At 38.2% G+C, this 23769-nt stretch overlaps 1 protein-coding gene across 3 annotated transcripts; it reads left to right on the top strand.

The window, feature by feature from the left end:
- The first annotated feature begins 9888 nt into the window (after positions 1–9888).
- LOC139115948 (monocarboxylate transporter 12-like) lies at positions 9889–22385 on the top strand. 3 transcript variants are annotated; one of them, XM_070678409.1, is made up of 6 exons: positions 9895–10107; positions 10750–10935; positions 12167–12720; positions 12900–13104; positions 20298–20462; positions 21041–22385. In XM_070678409.1, exons 1-6 carry the CDS (start codon positions 9948–9950, stop codon positions 21244–21246), a joined length of 1476 nt encoding a protein of 491 aa, XP_070534510.1. In that variant the 5' UTR covers positions 9895–9947; the 3' UTR covers positions 21247–22385. The 3 variants fall into 3 exon arrangements, with proteins under 3 accessions (XP_070534509.1, XP_070534510.1, XP_070534511.1); XM_070678408.1 differs by lacking the exons at positions 20298–20462; positions 21041–22385 and adding an exon at positions 15246–16733 and having other exon boundaries at positions 9889–10107; XM_070678410.1 differs by lacking the exon at positions 12900–13104 and having other exon boundaries at positions 9896–10107; positions 12167–12274.
- The last annotated feature ends 1384 nt before the right edge of the window (positions 22386–23769 follow it).

Below are 23769 nucleotides of genomic sequence, written 5' to 3'. Positions count from 1 at the left end.
ATATGAAAACATGTAGTGCGATTTTTGCGCATGATAATCGAAATACAGCCAACTCCCCCTAAACGAGGAAGTTACGTTTGCCTTGCGCGTGTTTTAATTCTCTACGGCCCCTCCGAGTCACCACGATCACGGTTACAGTCCTGAGTGACTGTGCTTCTATATAAATGTTACCTCTTTTTGTAAAAAAAAAAGATGTGGCGTCGAGCAATAGACGTATTATTGTCGGCCTCTCCACTATCAAACCACCAAATCGTGGTGATTTCTTTAATTTCGATGTTCCATTAATCCATGACTAGCGCCGTTAGAATTGCCGTACGTGCTGACATAGTGACAATTTAGTTTATAAAGGAAAATGTGTCTGTTTTACAATAGGGCTAGATGAAGCTATTTTTCGTTCTCATTTGTGGAAACCTTTCAGTGTGCAAATTCTTTAGTATTAGCACACTGAAATTAACTGGATCGCCATTGCAATGGTTGACGAAGAAAACCAATGGGCGCTGTCACCGTCTGTTGAGAAGTCTACGTTCATGGCCATAACATATGTTCGCTCACGTGTGTACACACATGATGTGTGCGGTCGTTGACCAAAAATCAATATATTATTCTGCTTAAAGAACGAACTTTACCAACAAAGTCACCATGTTTGCCCTAGCATATATTAAACATCTATTGTCTGGTCATGAGGGCTATAGCGCCCGTCTATTACCCCGAGGGGCCGTGTTTACCAGAAACATAGCGATGTGTTTCTGGTAACACACGGCCACGAGGGGTAATAGACGACCACTATAGCCCGAATAAAGACCAGGGCTATAGGTGTTTTATAACACACCATGCCCACATGCTCATGTTGTATTATTATACAGTTTTTAATGTGTTTTGATATTTTGCACCGCGACAATCCATTGTGACAAGTTTACTGAGTGAAGTACAGCGGTTTCAGTTGTACGTGGTACCACTTTCTATCAAAAAATATTCTAACCATACCTAGCGACATCCTTAGTTGCACTTTAATCTTTTCCGTCGATGAGCTGTTCAAGTTCCTACGCTGTTTGAATGTTGGAAAATGTTGGAAAATCTGTTTTAGAGAATTTGTCGTCACCTATCCCGGACGCATAGCACGTACGTCACCCGCCATTGTTGCAAAGCTGCAGACGACACTCCGCCCGTGACGGTCACGTAACCGGGCGCTTTTCTAAATTTGGTCAGGGCTATTTACTAGGGAAATAGTTTTTTCAAAAAATACCCTATGACGTCACTTTTCAGATCGGTGGGGACTAGACGTATCTATTTTCTCGTCACGGGACGTATTCTGGCGAATCGCGACACGGAATGAGCATGTGGTGTGTTATAAATTAAACTAGAGATCGGTCTGTCCTCATGACAAGTTAATTAGGGTTTGTGCTGTATTTTTGCAAAGAACACCGGATACTGTGACTTGTTTCCTCGTTGATACGCAATAGCTTGAGCAGGCGCAAATCGAGCGATGACACCGAAGTGTTCAAGGTTCAAAACAGGGGGCCCAGAGATCTGGTTGCTGTTGTTATTGTTTGTATTGTTGTTTATGTCTATATTTAGTTGTGTTGTTGTGGTTTTATGGTTTCAACCGTAATGTACTAGATTTCATGAGAAAGACAGAGAGCAGGACATAATATCATTACATGTATTTGACCCAATAACTGTACCGGATCGTGTCACCCGATTACTCTCTCCCAACGTACACTGTCTTCCTAGTGTAAGTATAGGACACACACACACACACACACACACACACACATATATATCGAAGTATACAGATGTTCTCGTGGGACATTACAGTGCTCGATGCTAAGCAGAGCGTTATAAATATACAAATTACTTCAAGTACAGACTGAGTAATGAAATCTATTACTTAAGTTTCTGCAGATGGAAGTGAAAGGGTTACCAGCTTGACACTCTTATATATATGATGGGGACGAACCATTGTATTTGTAGGTGGTGTTAACATTTGATAAATAATATTTGTTTTGGTGGCGACATTTTGAAACCTACTCAGAGCATTTGTGTGTAACAGTGTGGATTTGTCAGCATTGATAATGTGCAGCTTTTCTGATATACAGAGATTACATCGCTTGCTTATGCTAGAGTAGCTCGATGCTTTGTCAATGATTGACCACGAAATGAGCGAGCAAGGGCCAAGTGTTAGACATTTCGTGAAAATGAAAAAAGCTATACAGTTTACAGCGTTTTTCATTTTAACTCACATTTGGTATGTCTATAAATACCATAAGGAGCTTATATGGTGAGTCTGTGGTGTCTGTATGTCTGTCTGTCTGTCTGTCTGTCTGTCTGTCTCTCCTCTGTCTGTCTGTCTGTCTGTCTGAATGTATGTATGTATGTATGTATGTATGTATGTATGTATGTATGTATGTATGTATGTATGTATGTATGTATGTATGTATGTATGTATGTATGTATGTAGTTACACTGCAAATTCTTCTGGCGTGAAATATAACCACTTAGTTTGTATGTGGCTTGCGGGTGAACCAGTGTGTATATGTTTGAAATATTTCGGTTTGCCCGAAATCCACTAAGATATTTTGGTTTGAAGTTAAACCACCACAAAGAGTATGAATGGCATGTATTCTACGAATACATAGGTGGCTTATTATCAAGCCCGTCATGGCAAAGTTTAAGCCGAATGGCTTCTTTTTAAGCCCGTCACAATATAATTTTATTGGTTTAAATTTGAGCCACTGGCATCGTTGGTTTGTTTACATACCGACAAAGTCATTGGCTCATCTTTAAGCCAACCACAAGTGGCAACTTTGTGAACATGGTTTAAGTTTAAACCATTCAAGCACTTGGAATTAATCGGCCTGTTTTCAAGCCATTGTCATGACAGTCACTGGTTAATATCTAAACCAGAATTGTAGATCACGTCACTACATTGATAGCAGCCATGGACGGTGCGCATCCATGCATGCATTCAGTGCGACAGATTGATTAGCTTTAATTTTGTAGTACGATACAATTTTGTGAAGTTTTCAATTGGACAGAAGACATGGACTTGCTTCAAGTATGTGGGTACATAGATATCAAAACAATAAATCGAAGGTGGAATTAATTGACAATATTGAAATAGCGTTGATCGCAAATGATGTCATTTTTCTTTTCATTAACATGCAAAAATAAATGTAGGGCCTAAGCTTATACGTCAGATTGTCCGCATTTTCCGATAGAACAACAAAAGTAAAAGCCACAATAATTTATGGCTCAGACTTACATTGCAACAACAAACTTTGGTCGAATTTCAGGCAGCGATGTCGCTCGCGTACAGCTGAGCTTATAGTAACAAATCTGAAATCGCGATCAACGCTATTGTTGGCATATCCTGAATTTCTTCCAAGCCACAGCCTTGATCCCGGGACAATTCCCATGTATTTTATTAATAAGGACATGTTTGAAATGGATGTTCGATGCCCCTGAATTGTGCCAAAAATATGTAAGCCATGGATGCTAGCACAGCTGATGATATTGTGAGACGCGAGCGTGAGTTAATAATTAGAGGTTATAAACGGCAAGCGAGGGTATTTGGTTGCGAATATAAGACCTCTGGGGTGAAAATTAGCATTTTTGGCGGGAAATAATCATCGAGCGAAGCGAATTCCAAATTCAATTACGTAGTAGAATAAACAAAATTTTAAAAGGAATCGATCGGCCATACTAGTAAATTATACTTGTTTGTTGACATTTATATGTAATGAAGTGTTACGCGATATTTACTGTCACCGATCGTACGCGACTGATATATGTTTATATATTTATACTGAGCTCGCATTGACGCAAGTTTGTATATCCTCACCTTGGTATTCTGTGCTTGGAGTTTCATGGTAGCTCTGCATTTTACAATTGCAATTTTTTCTTCGTCTGGCGGTATAGAGTGTTCGTTAGTCTTCCCGACGAAATTGTTATTTAAAGTATTTACAAGTGCCGAACAGGACTGTAAATTTCTCCCGTTGACAAATTCCCGTGAAATAACATTATTCGCTAACACACTTGTTGATACTGGTACTTCTGAGATGGCGACAATTGCGCACAAGTCACCCATCAAAGTGATTCTTCATTGTGCACGTTTGTTTGAATTTAAATATGAATCAGTTCATACACTGTTGATAGGATGATAGATACGCACATGCATTCTGTATTGAAAATATTGTCCTCCAAGTACCCTACTTGTAGTGAAAATAGTTTCATTAACCATATTCTGCACGAATAATGTTGTCCTATGATCTTTGTAGTTGACATGTTGTCATTTGGCATGATGACAACTATCTCCGTAGATGTCTACCGGTGAATGGTGAAAATTATCTCGCACTTGCATGAAACGTGGACTTAGCTTCATGAATAGTTCGTATTTTATTTTGATTTGAACCATTTACCAAGCTTATTCACCTATTTAAAGTTTCGGTGGAAATGATGTAAAATTTGTTGATCCATGATGAACTATCCATTACTAACAAACGTGTGTGTTTATTAATGAGCAGATTGACTTAAATTAAAAGTGTCAAGGGAATTCGATTATGACATAAACTCATAGTACTTTCCATTTTTAGTTTAGGTAGTCTAAGAAGCAATGTACACCAATTGCATGCGTTAACTGCCTGTGCAAATAATTTAAGAAAAAGTTACATTCGGTTTCATCGGTTTTGCATGAGATAAAGCAATTTAATTGTAGAAGAATTTCAGGTATGTGTTTTTATGAATATTTTGTAGCTCTCCCAGCTGTTCACATCATAACTCGTCTTTTAAAGGTATACTGTCACCTGTTCCAATTTTGCCACAGTTACCATGGAAAGAGAAAATCTAGCCAATCACAGATTTTAAGCGGGTGGCCGCTTTTTAAAAACAGCGCCCTCACATGGGCATTTTGAATAACAAGGAACGCCCCTTTGACCATATATGGGCATATTTATATTACAGGTGACTGTATACCTCGTCTTTTAAAGTCACTTGCAAAACATGCATAACTAGTAGCGTGTAAACAAGTTCTGTTTGACCCTAGATCTTGTTTTCCTGTAAAGCTATGTTACTTTGTATATGTAGCGTGACAATTCAAGGTTCAAAGTACAAACGACTGTCTTTAACGAGATCAAAATATGTGTACAGTCATGTACATGACTACTAATCAGGAATAAGTAACTAATTTTACATGCTGTACTGAAGTTACTTGAATATGCATAGGAGAGAGAGAGAGAGAGAGAGAGAGAGAGAGAGAGAGAGAGAGAGAGAGAGAGAGAGAGAGAGAGAGAGAGAGAGAGAGCTTGTGTGTTTGTGTAGTTGGTGTATGAGCCTCACGTAGTTATTGTTTCCCTTACTGAATAATTAATGGCAGACTGGAGACAGAATCAGTATATCACACTTCTTATTATTCAACCCTGTCATTGTATTATTGACGTTTAGAAAGGGGTGGCGCCTCTCATATGACCTCATGGTGAATATTTATGTACATAGCATAGGGTCACGATTCTAACCTCTCGATGTTTTGGACGTATGTTAGTATGCTACAGAGATATTTTATCTCAGACAAAGGTTAATGAACCTAGCGGTCATCGACACCAGTAAAATGGTTAATTAAAACAACAAGAATTCAATTATAAGTCGATATGCATACAAACCATATTTTAGGCAAACGCACAATACGCTAATTCCATTTTACGAGGGTGTTTCACGGAAGTCAGGACGAAAGCAAGAACATATGTCACAGAGATGTTTGAATATTAATAGTATAATATGTTAATTGTGACAGTGACATTTTAAGATCGAATAGTAAAGGGTGAACGGAACGTTACTACTGCCATGAAGAAGGAGAAACGCTTAGTAGACACGCTTAGTAACATGGTGGAGAATCCGGGTACAGAGCAAACTGCACGAAGACGGAGAACTGGTAACCGACAACGATGACGACAAGAAGACTGAATACGACGAAATGATCTTTGGAATTCGATTGGCTGTGTAACACTGTAATATGAACCAATGCGAAATATCTATGAAGAAATCTACTGCAGAAAATCAACTGAATCAATCAACATACACCGAAGAACGAAGAACAATTAAGCAAGCCGCGAAAATCACCGACCTCTTCAGTGAGCGGCCCGTGAGCATCGTAATGAAGTTTGAAGCATCACGGACTCTGCGAACTTTAGTTACCAATGAACTTTCGATGAAATCAAAATATGATCTAATAATGAACATTCAATTTGGTTCGTATTACGATATTTAAATGTTTTGTTTAATTATTTTACGGTGATATGGTATTTTGACGTCGACGTCAATGTTTTTATTTGGTGAAATATGGTATAGAGATTAATGATATGTAAGAAAGGAATTTTTATTTTAGACGTTAAGCTCATTGTAATGGGATAATTGTAACTCGATGAAGAATTGTCTTTCTTACGGTTATATTTCTCAAAATCTTACATCCAATCAAGAAAGAGTTGACTTCACTTCAGACTCCTTTTGATCATACAGCTAGCGGATAAGCAACAATCGCTGACAAAACGACTGAGAAATTCATAATTTAATTCATCACGGTATGGATTTACATGGCTGATTGAGAGTGTGCATTGCAGCCGGCGCAGTGTAACTCACAACGCATGATGTACTCCTACCAGTTGATTTAATTAGATGCATTTTTGTACAAGCCGACTGGTGTCATATGGTATTACGAACAGAAATTAACCTCCGTTTCATGTTAACTACTTCTTTTATTTACCATTTACGCTACTTATTTGTTTGTGAAATCATTCTAAGATTTGAATCGCACTTTAGTAATTGATACACTGCCTGTGTAAACAATACTTAAAAAAATAGAAAAATGTCTTGTTTTATTTTTTTTATGTAGAAGACGAGTTTTCAAGAGTTTTTAAGAGTTTTACGAGAATTTTAGATAGTCACGATGAGTAAAGGTGACTTTTGTGTATGAAGTTGTGGGGAAACTTCATATCGTAGAAATGATTTTATGTAAGTTATTGTGACGATGCATTTGTTGGAGCATCGGTATAACGAAACAGAGATATTTTTGGATTTGAGCATTATTTATACACAAAGTGAATGCATATTACGATGCTGTGATTCAAGTTGCCTATTCTTATTACAAACTAAGCTCACAAAATTGTTTTGTGATACTGTTCTATTCTTTGTTTCTTTAGAAGTTCAACAAAAAGGAAGAGAAACGGATAAATGAGAATTTATGATAATTATGCCCCCTGAAGGGAGCCACACGAGGTGAAAAGGACGGGAATATTTAAGCCGTCAATCTCTGAAACTGATATGAGAAATCGGCGATTATCCCACTCTACCTCAAATAATGACGAATATGCGTAATTAGGTTGTAAGAAAATATTTAAGTTGAATATAAGGAATCAATGATATTGTAATAATTTGAAGACGATGTGATGATGACGAAGTTCAAGGAAAATGAAACAAATGTGTACGTTTTCTTCAGAGTTGCGAGGATGGCCATGTATATGCCATTTAAAACTCGATGTAAACAAGGAATTACCTTTGATATGTAAGTTTTCGTTTCTTAAGACTTTACGAATTGTTGTAAATGTACGACTGTTTGCTTTCTTTACACTTTAATAATTTAAATAGCTTATGGATAACAATGCGGGACGCATTGCTTGAAAGACGGAGAGTGTTACAGAGATATTTTATCTCAGACAAAGGTTAATGAACCTAGCGGTCATCGACACCAGTAAAATGGTTAATTAAAACAACAAGAATTCAATTATAAGTCGATATGCATACAAACCATATTTTAGGCAAACGCACAATACGCTAATTCCATTTTACGAGGGTGTTTACGGAAGTCAGGACGAAAGCAAGAACATATGTCACAGAGATGTTTGAATATTAATAGTATAATATGTTAATTGTGACAGTGACGTTTATGATTGGATGTATCATTTTATCTTTAATTCATGTCTATCGTATGATCCAAGCCACGCCTTAAAGATAACGTTTAAAATCCCATCCTTAAACATACAACGAAGAGTCTGGGTTGCTAAAGGAGATTGGAACATTGAGAGAGGAACACGGCGGACCCAAGACATTTAGACTATGGGAGAAGCGTATCTTGGGCGATGGCAACTGTCAAGCTTGTCTACAGAGAAATAAAGTCTATGTAGTACCAACGAACTCTAAACGTCTCGTGTAGTCAATACACTGAAGATCCCCAGGTACCTCTCAGCAGCCAAGGCGAGTTCAACATATAAACTCCCCATGAAAGAACGAATAGTAAAAGGGTGAACGGAACGTTACTACTGCCATGAAGAAGGAGAAACGCTTAGTAGACACGCTTAGTAACAAGTATGCTGCTCGAGAATATGAAAGCTTTTTCACCTGTATTCCATTTCGACGATTGGAAGCAGGTCTGTTAACGTTTCTATCACGTTAACTTGTTCCCGCATCAGAGAAGAGGCTGATTGTGTCGCCTTTCAAGAACTCTAAACCTTGTTGATTTCCTCATGAGGTCATCGGGGATATTGTAAACTGCGTCAGCCACTACATCTTCATGGGATAAATTGACCATTTGGTATGTACATCTGTTTTCAACAAGGCAAGTCAGAGTTTCGAAATTCTTGGTTGATTAATTGAGTGTAACTGTTCACGCCATGAACTACTTACTGCATCTGATATCGAACAACACTTCACATACCATCGTAGAGGACATTCCAAAGTTCATATTTCTACACAGATTTGATTAAAGTGGGGCTACTTCTGAACATTAATCTCTATTGATGATGTCAGCATATTTCGTGCGAATATACGTTGTTTTCAATCGGGTTAGGACTCACAGCCTACGGTATCCAGTCACCTAGCGGAGAAGCAACAGATAAAACCGCTCAGCCAAGTCCCCACTGTCAAAAAGAGTGGTTCAATATCCGAACTAAGTTGTTTCATTTTCTGACTGAGACCCCTTGACACGTTGTAGAGCTCAGAAGCACTCGCGCTCGTACACTCACTATCACACATCGGACAAAACGTTATCGAAGCAATGAATACATCGCTTAAACAATCGAACGTCACACGTGTAAACGATCTGATTAAAACCGGGTGCAGATATGGCGACGTTGCACTTCTGCTTGTTCTTTGCTGCTCTCGTTGACTGTCGGTCAATTCACTCAACGCATGCGTATGTCATCTTTTACACCTTATTTTAATAGGATTGACGTATACCCTTTCTGCGACGAGCTGAAACAGAGGTGATAAGAGATAGTTTAGGTTTATATGAGAACTGGTAGTATGCCGTGCTAATAAAACTTTCGCAATCATGTGTGCTATTTTTGTCCGTGTGAATATATAACCAAAAGAAAGATAACGGAAGGTCTTCATACTCTCACTAGTGGAACAACTATTCTGAGGGCTGTAAATATTGAGCGGCAGATAATCATGACTTTTACTAATAATTAAATAAACGAAGGCACGTGAAATAAAAAATCTACGATAATATTTCGAATGTTTATACATGAGAAATGGAGCACAACATAAGGATTGCAAATGATCTGAAAAGACTGCCATATACCTATGGCGGAGACCCAATATCACTGAGCAGACATTTCTAATATGTAATATTTGCATCAGAGGCCTAACTTTGCTAAACGTTTTACTGCAATATATTATTCACGTGTTAAATATTTCGGCCTGATCTCACGCCGATTCAAATATACAATCATTACTTTCCCTATTCATCAAAAACTTAATCTCCTTTGATATTTAAGATGGCTTGAATATCTTAATATTCGGCAGGACATCCAGATACACGGAATATATTATTTCGCCAAAAATGGCATGTTACCGAAAAATGCTTTTTATAGTCTTTTATTTTACATGGTGAATCTATTGTGAAGTGTTTTCTAAGTTTTTCCAAACTTGTTTTATCCTAGTCACACAGCTTTTTAAAAGAAATGGAAGCGGCAATTGGAGATCATCCAGACGGTGGATGGGGTTGGGTGATAGTCTTTGCATCTTTCCTGGGATTTTTCATCAGTGCAGGATTGTTGAATTCCTTCTCGGTGATCTATGTTGCGTTTCTGGACGCATTTAAAGAATCAAAGGCTGTTACAGGTAAGCTGCCAAAAAACCGATTCATCTAATATCGCAAACCCTTCTTAAAATATGTGAATAACGCGAATTTCTTCAGGTACAGAGTAATTCTATCTGTTACTTTCTTTTACGCGTAATGCATCCTATATACAATCAGAGAGTATGGCATTATAATGTGTTTTGGTAGTGGTGAATTTCGATAAAATAATATTTGTTTTGGTGGCAAAATTTTGAAGCCAGCTGAGAGCGTTTCTTTAACAACGCAAATTGATCAGTATTAATAATGAGTAGCTGTTCTGATAGACAACGATTAAATTGCTTGATTATATTAGCAGAAGTCGATGATCTGGCAATAAATGTTGATAGGTAGGTAGATAGGTAGGCAGTTAGGTAGGTAGGTGTATATGTATGTATGTATGTAGGTAGGTAGGTATGTAACGTAGGTAGGTATTGTATGTATGTATGTATGCAGGTAGGTAGGTAGGTAGGTAGGTGGGTGTCTATGTATGTATGTAGGTAGGTAGGTCGGTATTATAAATGCATAATAAAAATCGGCATGAAAAAATCTTGTAAACCTGAGTATTGTCATGAAGACTATAATATTTTACTTTTAGATTTCTATTCAACACTCGCCATTATTCAATACGTCTTAACTATTTGCAGCATGGATTTCAGGAATATTTGATGTCGCCTTTACGTTTTCCGCAAGTTACGGAGTAGCCTTTTCAAAAAGATTTGGACACAGAAAAGCTGTTATGGCTGCTGGCGTTTTAGCATCACTGGGGATTCTTACGAGTGGATTCACAACACATGTGTACCAGTTGTTCTTCACATACGGAGTCTTAACAGGTAACATTAATTCATATTTTTAAAAGGGCACGTTTAGTTTTAGCTCAAATAGCTATGCTCTTGTTTACCTCGCGTTGCTTGAATATAGTGAAATCAATTTAAGGAATAACCCCCGCCGCAGGCAGGTATACACGACATATTGGTACAATGCGGGACAGATAGCACGAGCCGATAGGCGAGTTAGTGCTATAGTGGAGCGCATTGTACCAAAATCGAGTGTAATCATGCCGGCGGCGGGGGTTATTGCTATTATATTATATCAACTTTGGTGTCTTTGTTGTCTTATTTGGGCACTTTGGTCACTTTAATGCAGAAAACTGACGTCTTAGAGATCGAGCGTCGGAAATTCAGCACCCGAGACCGAACATTTCTATAAGTTGGAATGCGTTGCAACACACGCATACAGTATCTACTGATACCATACACCTTACGTTCAGCGTTTTATTCACTTTATACTTGTTAAAAACTACCTACTTTAGGCACAGAAAACGGGTCAAGAGCTCAAAGCAAGTGAAAAAGTAACATCTTTTTCGTAGATGAATATGAACAATAGTCCTGGCTTTTTTTGTATACTAACAATAGATTTGCCTCAACCTGTACCGTATGCGTCAACCGTCACAACCTTCTAAGGTGGCACAGAAAGGTCACATTTGCTTTTTTTGATGGATAATTTGGGTCAAATGCGCGGTTTTGAAATATTCCAGAAGTGGGATGACTGCAACTGTGATAAACAGTGTGTGCAGAGGGTGTTGCCCGATTCAGCGAGAGTTGGACGCTGACACTGCTCGTTGCACCTGATGTCAACTAGTGAACTTCACTTTCGCACTGTAATGTTGTGATCACGAGCTCTCTTTACATTGTGTGTAAAAATAAACAAAAACTGCACACTTGCAACAAAGTTTGCAGTAACTCTTTCCGACTCGTTCGTGTCATGCTAAGGTCGATTATATTACTTGGCGATGTAGTGTGGTCAAGAGATACATATTCTTCAGTAGCTATGGTAAAATGCTACATTGTACTCTGTACTCTCAAGTAGACATCAACATTTCGCACTAACTTTTGTTCACGGGGAGTGAGAGGGGGTTTTGATCTAAACGAAGGAATTTCGTTTCTGGAACTTATGCAACAATCTGAGACGGTCCCTTGGAATATCTATGGTGTCCAATCCGTGTCAAGATTTCTACTTGCTATTAATCATTGACTGTCTACAGGTTTTTTTTATAAACTCTAGGAGCCGGGATGGGTGTCGTTTATGTGACCTGTATTGAAATCGTCAGCATATATTTCAAGAAGCGATTTCCCATTGCTATTGGACTGGCCTCGGCGGGAGCCGGTGCAGGTCAGTTTGTCTTATCACTCGTCACTCAAATGATGGTGGATCAATATGGCTGGAGGGGAATGCTTCTATTTATGTCAGCGTTCACTTTACACCTATGCGTGGCAGGAGCCCTCATGCGACCTCTAAGAGCGAGACAGCTACCTACAAAGCACAGATCACCTGACAAGGATTTACAAAGGTCACAGAAGGACGATGAATGCAATAAGAAAATTTACAGCAGTGAAGAAAACCACTCAAAGGCTGAAGAATCTGCAGAATCGTATGACATGATAACAGTGAAGGACAAGACTGTCGATCGCAAACCGAAAAAAACATTTGCTCGGCGTTGTAAATCGTATTTTTTATCCATATATGACGTCACTTTGTTTCAAGAACCCGTTTTCATAACAATTTGTATTATTGGCGTTGGACAAGTGTTTGGAATCAATTCAGCTTCAATTCATCTTGTAAGTATTAAGCAGACAAACGAATCTGCGTATAATCCTGCGAAATATTTCCTTAACGGTATTAACTTGCGTTTTTAATTCCTTCACAAACAAGGATTCATATTTGCAGTATGAAATCTACCTAATATCGAAAATCAGTTATGTTGTAACATTACTTCTTATGATGTGCTTTCCTCTAGGTAAGACGTGCTCGTGACTTTGGTATATCATACAATTTTGGCTCGTACATACCAGCCGTCATGGGATTGGTGCAGCTGATTGCACGACCGTGTTTCGGCGCTGCAGGCCACATACGATGTCTTGGTCCGTCTGTAACTTTTGCAGTCGCCATATTTGCCTGTGGGATTTCGCTAATTATCAGTATTTACGCGATATCCTTTACATGTAAGTATTCGTATGCCCTTAAATTCTAACCAAATGTAAGTATCATGGTCTCTCGGATTACTGGCCGAACTGCTTTGTCGACAGAATACATGCAGCGTCAATGACATATTGTCCAATATAAATGAATAACTATAGGAAAACAGTGACAAACTATTTATCCATTGGCCTGTTACAGTGGTTTGCTTTGAAGCATTGGCATTAGGGACGGACCATTAGATCTTGGGAGGGGGGTGGTCAAAAACAGAAAAAAAAATTTCAGAGCAGAAAGTTAGGAGAAAAAATCTTCAAACTAGTTTGCAAAATAAAAACAATATAAATAAGAAGACAAATGCGTAAAAAAAAATCTGCAAAAGTCTTTAAAATCTTGATTTTTTTTTAGTTTTTACCGACAGGAAGCAATTTTCTGTATTTTTTAGTACATCCTCCAGGCACTTTTTAATTTTAATTTATACATTTAGAGTGACTGTATCCCTTATACTGGAAGTTGTGATTATCTTATCTTTTTAGGACTTTTGTATTCTGATCACTTGAAAATTGTAAAATTATAGAGCCTGCTTTCTACTTGTTTCCTGCGTACAAACCAAGCAGGTACACTAGGTAAAACATTGAAACTATGGTATGGTTGTCAAGACAGAAAGTTTATTTGCCTTTTAAGATCAAGGTAAACAGATGCAGGCCACATCAGGTTCATTTTTTTCACAGCATTTTATCGCAATGATGAATGCAAGAATGGGTGAAAAAGTAGTAACAGGTCAATAATGATAAAACAACATATCAAGTCATATATTTTGCTTCTAAAAAAGGCATTTTCAATTCTTTTTTTCTCAAAAAACAGCCTCAAAAAACAACAGCAACACATTTTTTAACATTCAACAATACACTACGTAGAATGCCATCTATCCAACAAATCCCAACACAAAAACACACAAAAGTGTTGAAACTTTGAAAGTTCCTCGATAGCAAATACTGAATAAATCTGCATGAATAATCGTTTGTGTGTAGAAATGCTGAATGACAATTATCTGAAGAATTTTTCCACCACATAAACAAATCCTTAAGGGACTTATGTAGCAAATTTCAAAGAAATTGGACAAGCCCTTTCAGAGAATACAGATTTTTTGACCATGAATGGCATAAATTGCCCTAAAAAGACAAATATTGAAATTTCACCATATCTATACACATCCAATCAATTTGGACATGCTGCTACAAAGAAATAGATGTTTTGATCAAAAAAGGGCAACAATTGCTCTAAAAACACAAATATGCAAATTTCACTTTATTTTGCAAACAGCTTCTCAGCTTGTCAAAATCAATTGTAAATCATGAGATATGCATGATGTTTGGTGGGGTGAATGTAGGCATTTCACCACGCAGTAGAAAGGGAAGCCAGGAAACCAAAATAGTCAATTTTCAAAACTATAGGAAGCTACTGAGGAGCAAGAAGACCATGTTTCAGAGGAAGATGTGTAATCTGAAAAAAAATGCTCCCCAAGTGCCACCAAATAACACCATTTTAATCTCAATTTTTTTAAAACTCCAACGGCAGGAGGGGGACACCCCCTCCTCACCTCCCCCCGCAAAAATGCTCCCCAAGTGCCACCAAATAACACCATTTTAATCTCAATTTTTTTATAAAGCTCCAACGGCAGGAGGGGGGACACCCACCTCCTGAATTCCCCCCGCAAAAATACTCCCCAAGTGCCACCAAATAACACCATTTTAATCTCTATTTTTCAAAAGCTCCAATGGCAGGAGGGGGACACCCCCGTCCTTACCTCCCCCCCCCCCGCAAAGATACTCCCCAAGTGCCACCAAATAACACTTAATAAGGGGGCGCTGTGCAGTGGCTGACCCCGGCTCATCAGTTCGTCTCCGGTTTTTGTTGTATTCTTTTGGTGTTCGAGGTCGTGTTTGTTCCTGTCACTTTACCTGGACGATTTTAAGTATGGCAGGAAAGTGCATCTTATTCATCGTTGTGATTTGTCCTCTGCTTGACTGCGTTTTGACGACTTTTTATGTCACGGAACCCGAACTTACCAACGCTGCCATTGTTCTCAGGTATAGTCGTGAATTTCTACTCACATTCCAAAACACCATACCAGACACTAATTTGAATATTGACTTCAACCCATCTTCAGCACCAGTCCAAAACAATGGCGATATATCATGTCAAAATAAGAAAAGTAGGAAGAAGAGAGGATCAAGAGGAGGGATCAGAGCAAGACTCCGAAAACGTGGTAGCAGATATCCACTTCCAACCATCACGTTTTCCAATGTAAGATCACTTCAAAATAAGATGGATGAGCTAACGGCCCTTGTAAGATTCGACGGGGATTTTCGTCGTAATAATCTACTGTGTTTTTCAGAAACGTGGCTCACAGAGGAAGCTGACAATATTTCTTTGCCCGGCTATTCCCTTGTTCGTGCAGACAGAAACCCAAACAAAGCAAAAAAGCGGTGCGGTGGAGGATTGTGTGCTTTTGTTAGCAACAGGTGGGCTACCCAGTTCAATATTCACGAACAAGTGTGCACCCACGACTACGAGCTGTTGTCGGTGTCATTTCGACCCTTTTACTTGCCCCGGGAGTTCAGTAAACTAACTGTTATCATGGTTTATGTACCAGGACCCAACTTCAAGATAGCTGGAGAGAAGATTTCCGAAGTCTATAGCGAAGTAATCACGCGATCCCCTGACAATCCTGTCTTCATAGTAGGTGATTTCAATCGATGTGACATGACTTCTCATCTCCCTAATTTGTATCAGTATGTTACAGTTCCCACACGTCTTGGCAGAACTATCGACATGTGTTATCGAAATATTCCCGATGCATATCGCTCCATTGGCAGACCAGCTCTCGGGCGTTCAGATCATAATGTGGTACATCTGCTCCCGAAATATCGTCAAAAGCTGAAAACTGAAAAACCACAAGTCAAAACCATACAGGTTTGGTCTCCGGAAAGCATTGGCGATCTTCAAAACTGCTTTGAGATAACAGACTGGGACATTTTTAAAACATCTTGCGTTGAACCCCAAGAATTGGTTGATACTGTTTCCTGTTATATGAAGTTTTGCGAAAACATTGTGGTAAAAACCAAATCAGTACGTGTTTTCCCGAATAACAAGCCTTGGGTAACAAAAGAAATGAAAATGTTTCTAAATGAAAAGAAATTAGCATTCCTACAAGGGGACAGAAGTAAATATAAGGAAAAAGAAAAGGAATTTAGACAGCAGGCTAGAATTGCGAAATATAAGTACAGAATGAAAGTTGAAGAAAAATTGAAAACAAATAATTGTAAAGCTGCATGGGATGGGTTGAAAGTTATGATGGGTAAAAAACAAAACACTAGCCTAAATTCATTCCCTCGTGATCTACTTGCCTTCCCCGATGAATTAAACAAATTTTATGCTCGTTTTGATGTAAGAGATTTCACCAATGAATGTGTAACATTGTGTCAGAGTTTGAAGCCTGTCTCTGATCAGATTGAGGTCTCCCAAAGCGATGTTGAAGGTAGCTTTTTAAAATTAAACAGTAACAAAGCAGCAGCTCCCGATAAAATTACAGGAAGGGTTTTGAAAAATTGTGCTTGACAACTCGGTCCCATTTTTTCCTACATTTTCCAGATGTTATTAAATCTTCATGTTGTCCCCCGTCACGGTACATGGAAGACATCTACAATTATTCCAGTTCCAAAGAAGCCCAACCCAAAGCAGCTGAATGACTATCGTCCCATTGCCTTAACATCAATTCTGAGCAAGTTTATGGAAAGTATTGTGCGGAAGCATTTGCTTTGTAATGTGGCTGATAAGTTAGATCCGTTTCAGTTTGCGTATAGAGGGGTTGAAGACGCATCTATCACTCTTTTTAATTTACTTTCTCAACATTTAGAATCCGCAAATGCATACATTCGTATTCTTTTTATAGACTTTTCAAGCGCTTTCAACACCATTGAACCATATGTTCTCCTTAGACGTCTTATCAATATGAATGTCGATGCCAACATAATTCTCTGGATCAGTGATTTTCTTAGAGAAAAACCACAACGGGTATGTGTAAATGGCTACATGTCAGAGGAAATTGTACTGAATGTTGGTGCACCACAAGGTTGCGTGTTATCACCTACTCTATTTTCTATTTACACAGATCACATAAGTGCAATACTGCAATATCTTGTTTGTTCAAATTTGCTGATGACATGGCTCTTGTTGGGCTACTCAAAAAGGAAGATTCTCTTTCTGAATATTTCCATAATGTTGAAATTTTAGAGAACTGGTGCATAGATAGCTATTTAGATATGAATATTAGTAAAACAAAAGAGCTTGTCATTGGTTGTAAAGTTTGCCCGGATTTTACTCCTGTCACAATCAACGATGAATCTGTTGAAGTCGTTTCATGTTTCAAATACTTAGGTTCATTTCTAGATGAAAAACTCACATTTGATGAAAATACTGACTATATAGCGAAAAAGTCCCAACAAAGATTATACCTTCTCAACCTCAGGAAACTCAAATCGTTCAATGTGAGTCAAAATATTTTACAAATAGTGTACAGATCCCTCATTGAGAGTGTTTTAACCTATAATATCATTTTGTGGTATGGAAATTTGACTGTCAGAAACAGAAGTAAGCTTTCTCGTATTGTGAGGATGGCAGAAAAATTATTGGCTGTCGTCAAAATTCCCTTGTAAACCTTTACCAGCTGGCAGTGAAAAGGAAAGCGCAGAATATTGTCAATGATTCTGATCACCCTCTCCATGGTTACTTCCAGAAACTCCCGCCAGGGAGACGTTTTCGGGTTCCTCGTGCAAAGAAAAACCTCTTCAAAAAGTAATTTCTTCCATCAGCAGTTTCAATTTTAAACTCAAACTCGATGTAGTTGTTTTAAACCTCCAGTTGGTCCTTTGCTGCTTCAATCTATGTTTCAATTTTTGTATCTATGTCGCTACCTTGTGTGTTTTTAAGCATTTCAATGTGTAATAGCGTCCCTTTTTATAGAATGCTTTTGCTAGTTGTACTATTTTAATTTGTATATGATGTGCCTGAAGGCAACTTTCTACATTTATTGTGGATAATAAAGTAATTGAATTGAATTGAATTGAACACCATTTTAATCACTATTTTTTTAAAGCTCCAACGGCAGGAGGGGGGGACACTCCCCTCCTGACCTCCCCCCGCAAAAATACTCCCCAAGTGCCACCAAATAACACCATTTTTATCTCTATTTTTCAAAAGCTCCAATGGCAGGAGGGGGGGACACCCACCTCCTGACCTCCCCCCGCAAAAATACTCCCCAAGTGCCACCGAATTACACCATTTTAATCTCTATTTTTCAAAAGCTCCAACGGCAGGAGGGGGGACCTGACCTCCCCCGTGACCGCTTGCACGGCCGCTTGTGGTGCTCCGCACCACATCTTTGCCCTCTTTATCTTCAGACAGCGACGAACTAAAAAAATAATTATAAATCTGAAAATTTACTCTGAAAAAAAAATTGCACAGCTAATCTTAATTTGAAAAACAAATTTAGAAAGGTACAATCGTAAAAAAAAAAAATTCACAATTTCATTGTGACCACCCCCTTGAAAATTTAGAAAGGTCTAATGGTCCATCCCTTAAGCGAAGTAGACATATTGTGTAAATTGTGGTGTTGCCAACACTGCCAGGTGTAATTATCAGCTGAGCAGTAATTCAAGTCGATCACAGTGAAATCAACTCAGCCAAAGTTGAAACATTGTCTTGCAGCAGGTCAGATGTAGTCAAAACAACTACACATGAAAGCAAGTGATAAGACTTGGACAGTGCTGGGCCATATGTGGTGGTGTTGTTTAGACTATGTCTGACGTCCTGCTGGACAATATTTCAACTTTTGCAGAGTCGATTTTTTATGATCAACTCATGTTACCACTTAGCTGTTAATTGTACCCTACAGTCTTGGCAACACCTCGATTTAGACATTATGTCAACTTCGCTTAAGGTAGTACGCTACCATTCTATATAGGAGAGCGCCCTCTTTTGTCCAGAAGATGTACATGTTCCTTTTAGACTACCTAACCTGGTGAGCGTGAATAACAGGACAAATGGCAAAAAATCATGCTAGTGACCTATAATATTTCTTTCAGAAGTTTTTATGAATCAAAACAACCGAAATTATATTTTTGCACTGAAAAATCGACAGTTATTTTTATTTTGAAAGATGAGTAGAGAATAATTAACAATTGTAGCTCTGACATAATATCAGTAAGCTAGACGGTCAAATCTCAGGCCTAACAAAATTCACCTTTTTTCATCACTTTTTGCTGTTTAGTAAGAAAATTTGCGTGGTGACCCAAACTTTTTTTGCTTCTAAATCAAAGAACACTGTCTGTTTGATAGATATTGTTGTACTTTTTAACATTTTGAAAATTATGTGCATTTATATGAAGTTTATATTTTTAAAAAAGACTACTTTTACAGTTAAATGATAAATTTAGGGTCTAATATTTAATTTTTAAGACAAGACATCGCAAATTTTATTTGATTGTCCTAATTCAGCTGTCCTGGCAATGCAAAAATGTGGTATGCACACTGGGATCTGTTAATCGTTCACGATAAAATAAAGATTCTGCTGGTAAGTGCAAATTTCGCAAAATGGGAGATTTAGTGGTTTTCTGTCAATTTTGGCGTGTGTTTTTTCAAAAATTTTGCATGGGTACCCCATATTTTTTTCATATCTTTGCAAAGTACACAAAAAGATTATTTCAGAAGTTAACTTCAAGAATGTCCCAACATTTTTTGGAATGGAAGCGTACTTCCTTAATGCCAATGCTTCAAAGCAAACCACTGTAAGATAAGAGAATTGCATATGTAGTGCCATTGTTGTGCTATTTTGCCAACATTTAGGCCTGTTAGATGTATGTAAATTACGATAGAAAAAAAAACACCGAGCGTATTATCAGCGATTTCAGTTGACATTATTATAAACCATCATTAAAGAGTTGTAATCTAAAACGTGCATTCATCCCTTCTATTCGAATAACCAATGACTGGCCACCTGTTTAAGATTTCAAGTTTTCATCACGTCATTATAACCACATAATATATTTCGTTGCTCCTTATCCAGTTTCCCTAGAAGGTCCATTCTTCTGTTGGTGTAAGAAAAGAACATTGCATTGCGTTATTAACAAGTCTTGGTTTTTTTCTTGTGTTCATAATGTAGCTCAAGTCATCTTGCTTGCCATTTACGGTACGTGTTCGGGAGGATACTTTGTGTTCAGGGCAATCGTGATAAAGCACTTCCTTGGAGACGAGAAAGTAGGGCAAGCAACAAGTTTACTCATCCAAGTCCTTGGAATTATTTCTTTCTTCGCCGCGCCTTTGGGAGGTAATGTTTGCAGACAGGTGGTACGATATAATACACGATGAAACATGTTATGAACTCATTTGAAGATCGCTTTAAGTAGTCCTTGTGTTAGAAACTTATCTAGGTTAACTTTCTTTTAAATATTTGCCTAAATTTTGTTGCAAAGGCACAAGCATTCTTCAAGTTCAATCGATGCTTCATGTAAATCGCCTTCTTTATACTATTTTAACACATTTGCTCAAGGTAGTTTGCCACCCGACAGAGAAAGACTTACACTTTTGCTCATTACGTCAGACGATAAAAACCATTCAAACTATCGAACCTGCAGAAAATATCTTTCTTAGAAACCAAAATATTGAAATAGAATTATATTCAAATTTCCGTTGCAGTGCAATTTGTCGTATAAAATGATATTCTTATATTTCAAAAAATACGGAAAAAGGGCCCGGTCCTTAGCTTTAAAAAGATTGGTTACCCTTCCTCCGAGCAATCTGACTTTTGCAAACAACTGTACACCAGTATGTTAATGTCAATTAGAACAATACATGTAATTTCTGTACTTATACATGTTACACATGTACACACTTTTCTCCCCGTAGGTTGGATGCGCGATTCTTCAGGTATATACGATGGATTTTTTTGGCTATCGGGATCATGGTTGTTACTTGCATCCGTGTTAGCAGCTTTCCTTCCAATGATAAATCGTCTTGGAAAACTGAAATGTCGTCAGGGAAAATCGAAAGCGGAAGACAATGACGTAGAAACGAAATCCGAATCCACCGATTCAATACTCAGTACTCCCTAAAGCCCCAACAGCTGAGAATTTTGTGCATTATTTTCATTATATTATTTTCAAAACCAAAGTTGGTTCGTGTTAATGTGCAAACTGAAGGATGTGTATATAAGTATCACTGCTCGTCGATTTTGACAATGCGTACACGTATTTGCAGGTTAAATAATAAACAGGTGCCGCACTCAAAAAATGGCGCTCCCACAGACAAGTACAACAAATGCAGTATTTCCTGCACATTCACATCGTGATCATCCAAGAAACAAGCATTTTGCCATTTACTTGAATGCACCACGCACGATGACAGACATTTTGTCGTCGTAATTTTTATTTTCTCTGTCACATGATTAGTTTTTGTAAAATGGCAAAAAAAATAATATGATGTTAAAACCTTTGGATTTGCATGCCAGTTTTGACACGCATGACAGTGTGATACACTTTTTAAATCTTTAATGGGTCTTATTCAAACAAAACTCTTGCAAAACTGAGGACATTTTGAGATCGGTTTATTACACATTCGCATCTATTGGGGCTTTAAACTCGATTCAAAAGACATGAATTGGTAACATCAAATTTAAGTAACCAAAGTTCTGCGGCTTACCAAGCTTTTTTTTTTACATTTGTAAAATCCTTACAAGAGCACAGATTACCATTCGTAAACAGTGATGTTGCCAACGAAACAAAAGTTCTTCTTTCTATTAAAGACTTCACTTTCTGCACCAGTTGACGTTCAGAAAAGCTTTTAAGGTGTTGTTAGAAATTTGCCCGCAAAAGCGAGCTGTGATAACATTTGACTTTTCCTTATTATCTAAAGCAGATAATGACAATTTTTCAAAACTAAAAAGTGTATGATTTACTATGGCATAAGCAATTAATTTTCTCATTGATAATAAGAGACGTGGATCTTGGCATTAGTCGCACAACAAGCAAAAACCAACGGTATTCAATAACTATACATTATTTCCAAGTTTGTTATATTAATTATAAATAATTGAAATCACAAACATATTGTGAATGTATTAATTTCTATGATTGTGTTCAAATATGACATTTTGTCTCGTAATTACTTTCGAATACTTATTAACTGTAATACTGTAATGCACCGCCTGGTGGCCATATATGGATCGATTTCACAATAAATTGACTTTAATATGTATGTCGTACCATGCTGTCTTTGTGCCGAGTTTCAACAAATGTAGGGTAGGCATGTCTTAGTATTGGCTTGAGACACCTGTGCAGCACATGGAGAGTTTTGCGTCATTTTCCCTATATTTCGACATCTTGTCCATCAGCACCAAAGTGAAGAAATTCTTTCTCCATATAACTTCCAGTGAAGATGAAGTCTACAATATCTAAGGGTGTCTAATATCGTGAACTTGTAACGCAGATGGAGGGGTCGATGTCTGCCTTGTGTTCGCCATGGCTGGTTGTGGTGGTAACAGTGCATCATGGGGTTGGCTGTTACTTTATTGACCTGACTTGGTTGTGCTACTGCATTGACCTGACTTGGTTGTGCTGGATGGTCGGGAATGCTAGTGTCGTTTAGGATCATCTAGAAGGCTGCTGTCAACTGATCAGTGTTGTCACTTGGCCAGGACAAATCTGGAATTTGATCTGGTGATGTGTTTGCCTGTTGCTCGCTCGGGCACTTTATTGAGACTAATAGGCATTGTGAAGGCTACTTATTACTGATTTGAAGATTCCTAACTGACCTGTTAAAAGTTTAAGACAAACAATGTGTTTTTCCTCTAGACGTATAAGAGCTCTGTAGCTGCCACATTAATGTTTTGTAAGAATGTCAATTGGATTTTTTTCACTCCGGCAGCGGACTTTAATATAGAGTGAGTGCAGGTTAGAGTGAAAATCTTGAGTAGTCCTCGGAAAGTCAGCCGAAATACGTAAACAAACCAGAGATTTTGTTCACAAAAGGATTTAGGGAATGAGCAATCATCAGAGTTCAGGCAAGGTATAGGTCATTTTATTGCAAAACGCTCACTTTGCTTAATTTTATCGTTCAAAGTCCCGACCCAAGATCGGTTGTAGTCATAATTCATTTGCCCATTCTCCCTACGCAGCTATCCGCGGTATGGTTGACCTTTGGATGACCCGCATAGATACAGCCCACCCAGTCTGGTTCCCTGACCTCCCCTTTCGTTAGCATACCGCAGCCAGCGGTAGACAGGGGCAGGGAACCAGATCACAGCCACAGATAGTTGCGTTTACAGCTATCAACGAAGTTGCAGTTTATGGCCTGGACACACGGTCCCTCCGCGATGCAATGCGTTATTCAGATGTGCTAAGATTAATGATCCACTTCAACGATGCTGCGCTCTCGTTTGTTGCTAGTTAGATATGCTATTCATTTCGGCAGATTTTTAAACTGGATAGCATTACTGTAAAAAGAGGGCTGTAATATGGGTATAGAGGAGGCATACTGCCATTTTGTGCAAAATAGGGAATATTACCGACACTTCCAGAACAATTCACCACACTCACGCGTTTCACATGAAAACAGAACACAAATTATCGCGTTCACCC

Source organism: Ptychodera flava, chromosome 17, assembly GCF_041260155.1.
Source record: "Ptychodera flava strain L36383 chromosome 17, AS_Pfla_20210202, whole genome shotgun sequence".
NCBI classification, from domain to species: Eukaryota; Metazoa; Hemichordata; class Enteropneusta; family Ptychoderidae; genus Ptychodera; species Ptychodera flava.
The sequence above is the reverse complement of the archived record's forward strand: the minus strand, read 5'-3'. Positions and strand labels throughout refer to the sequence as shown.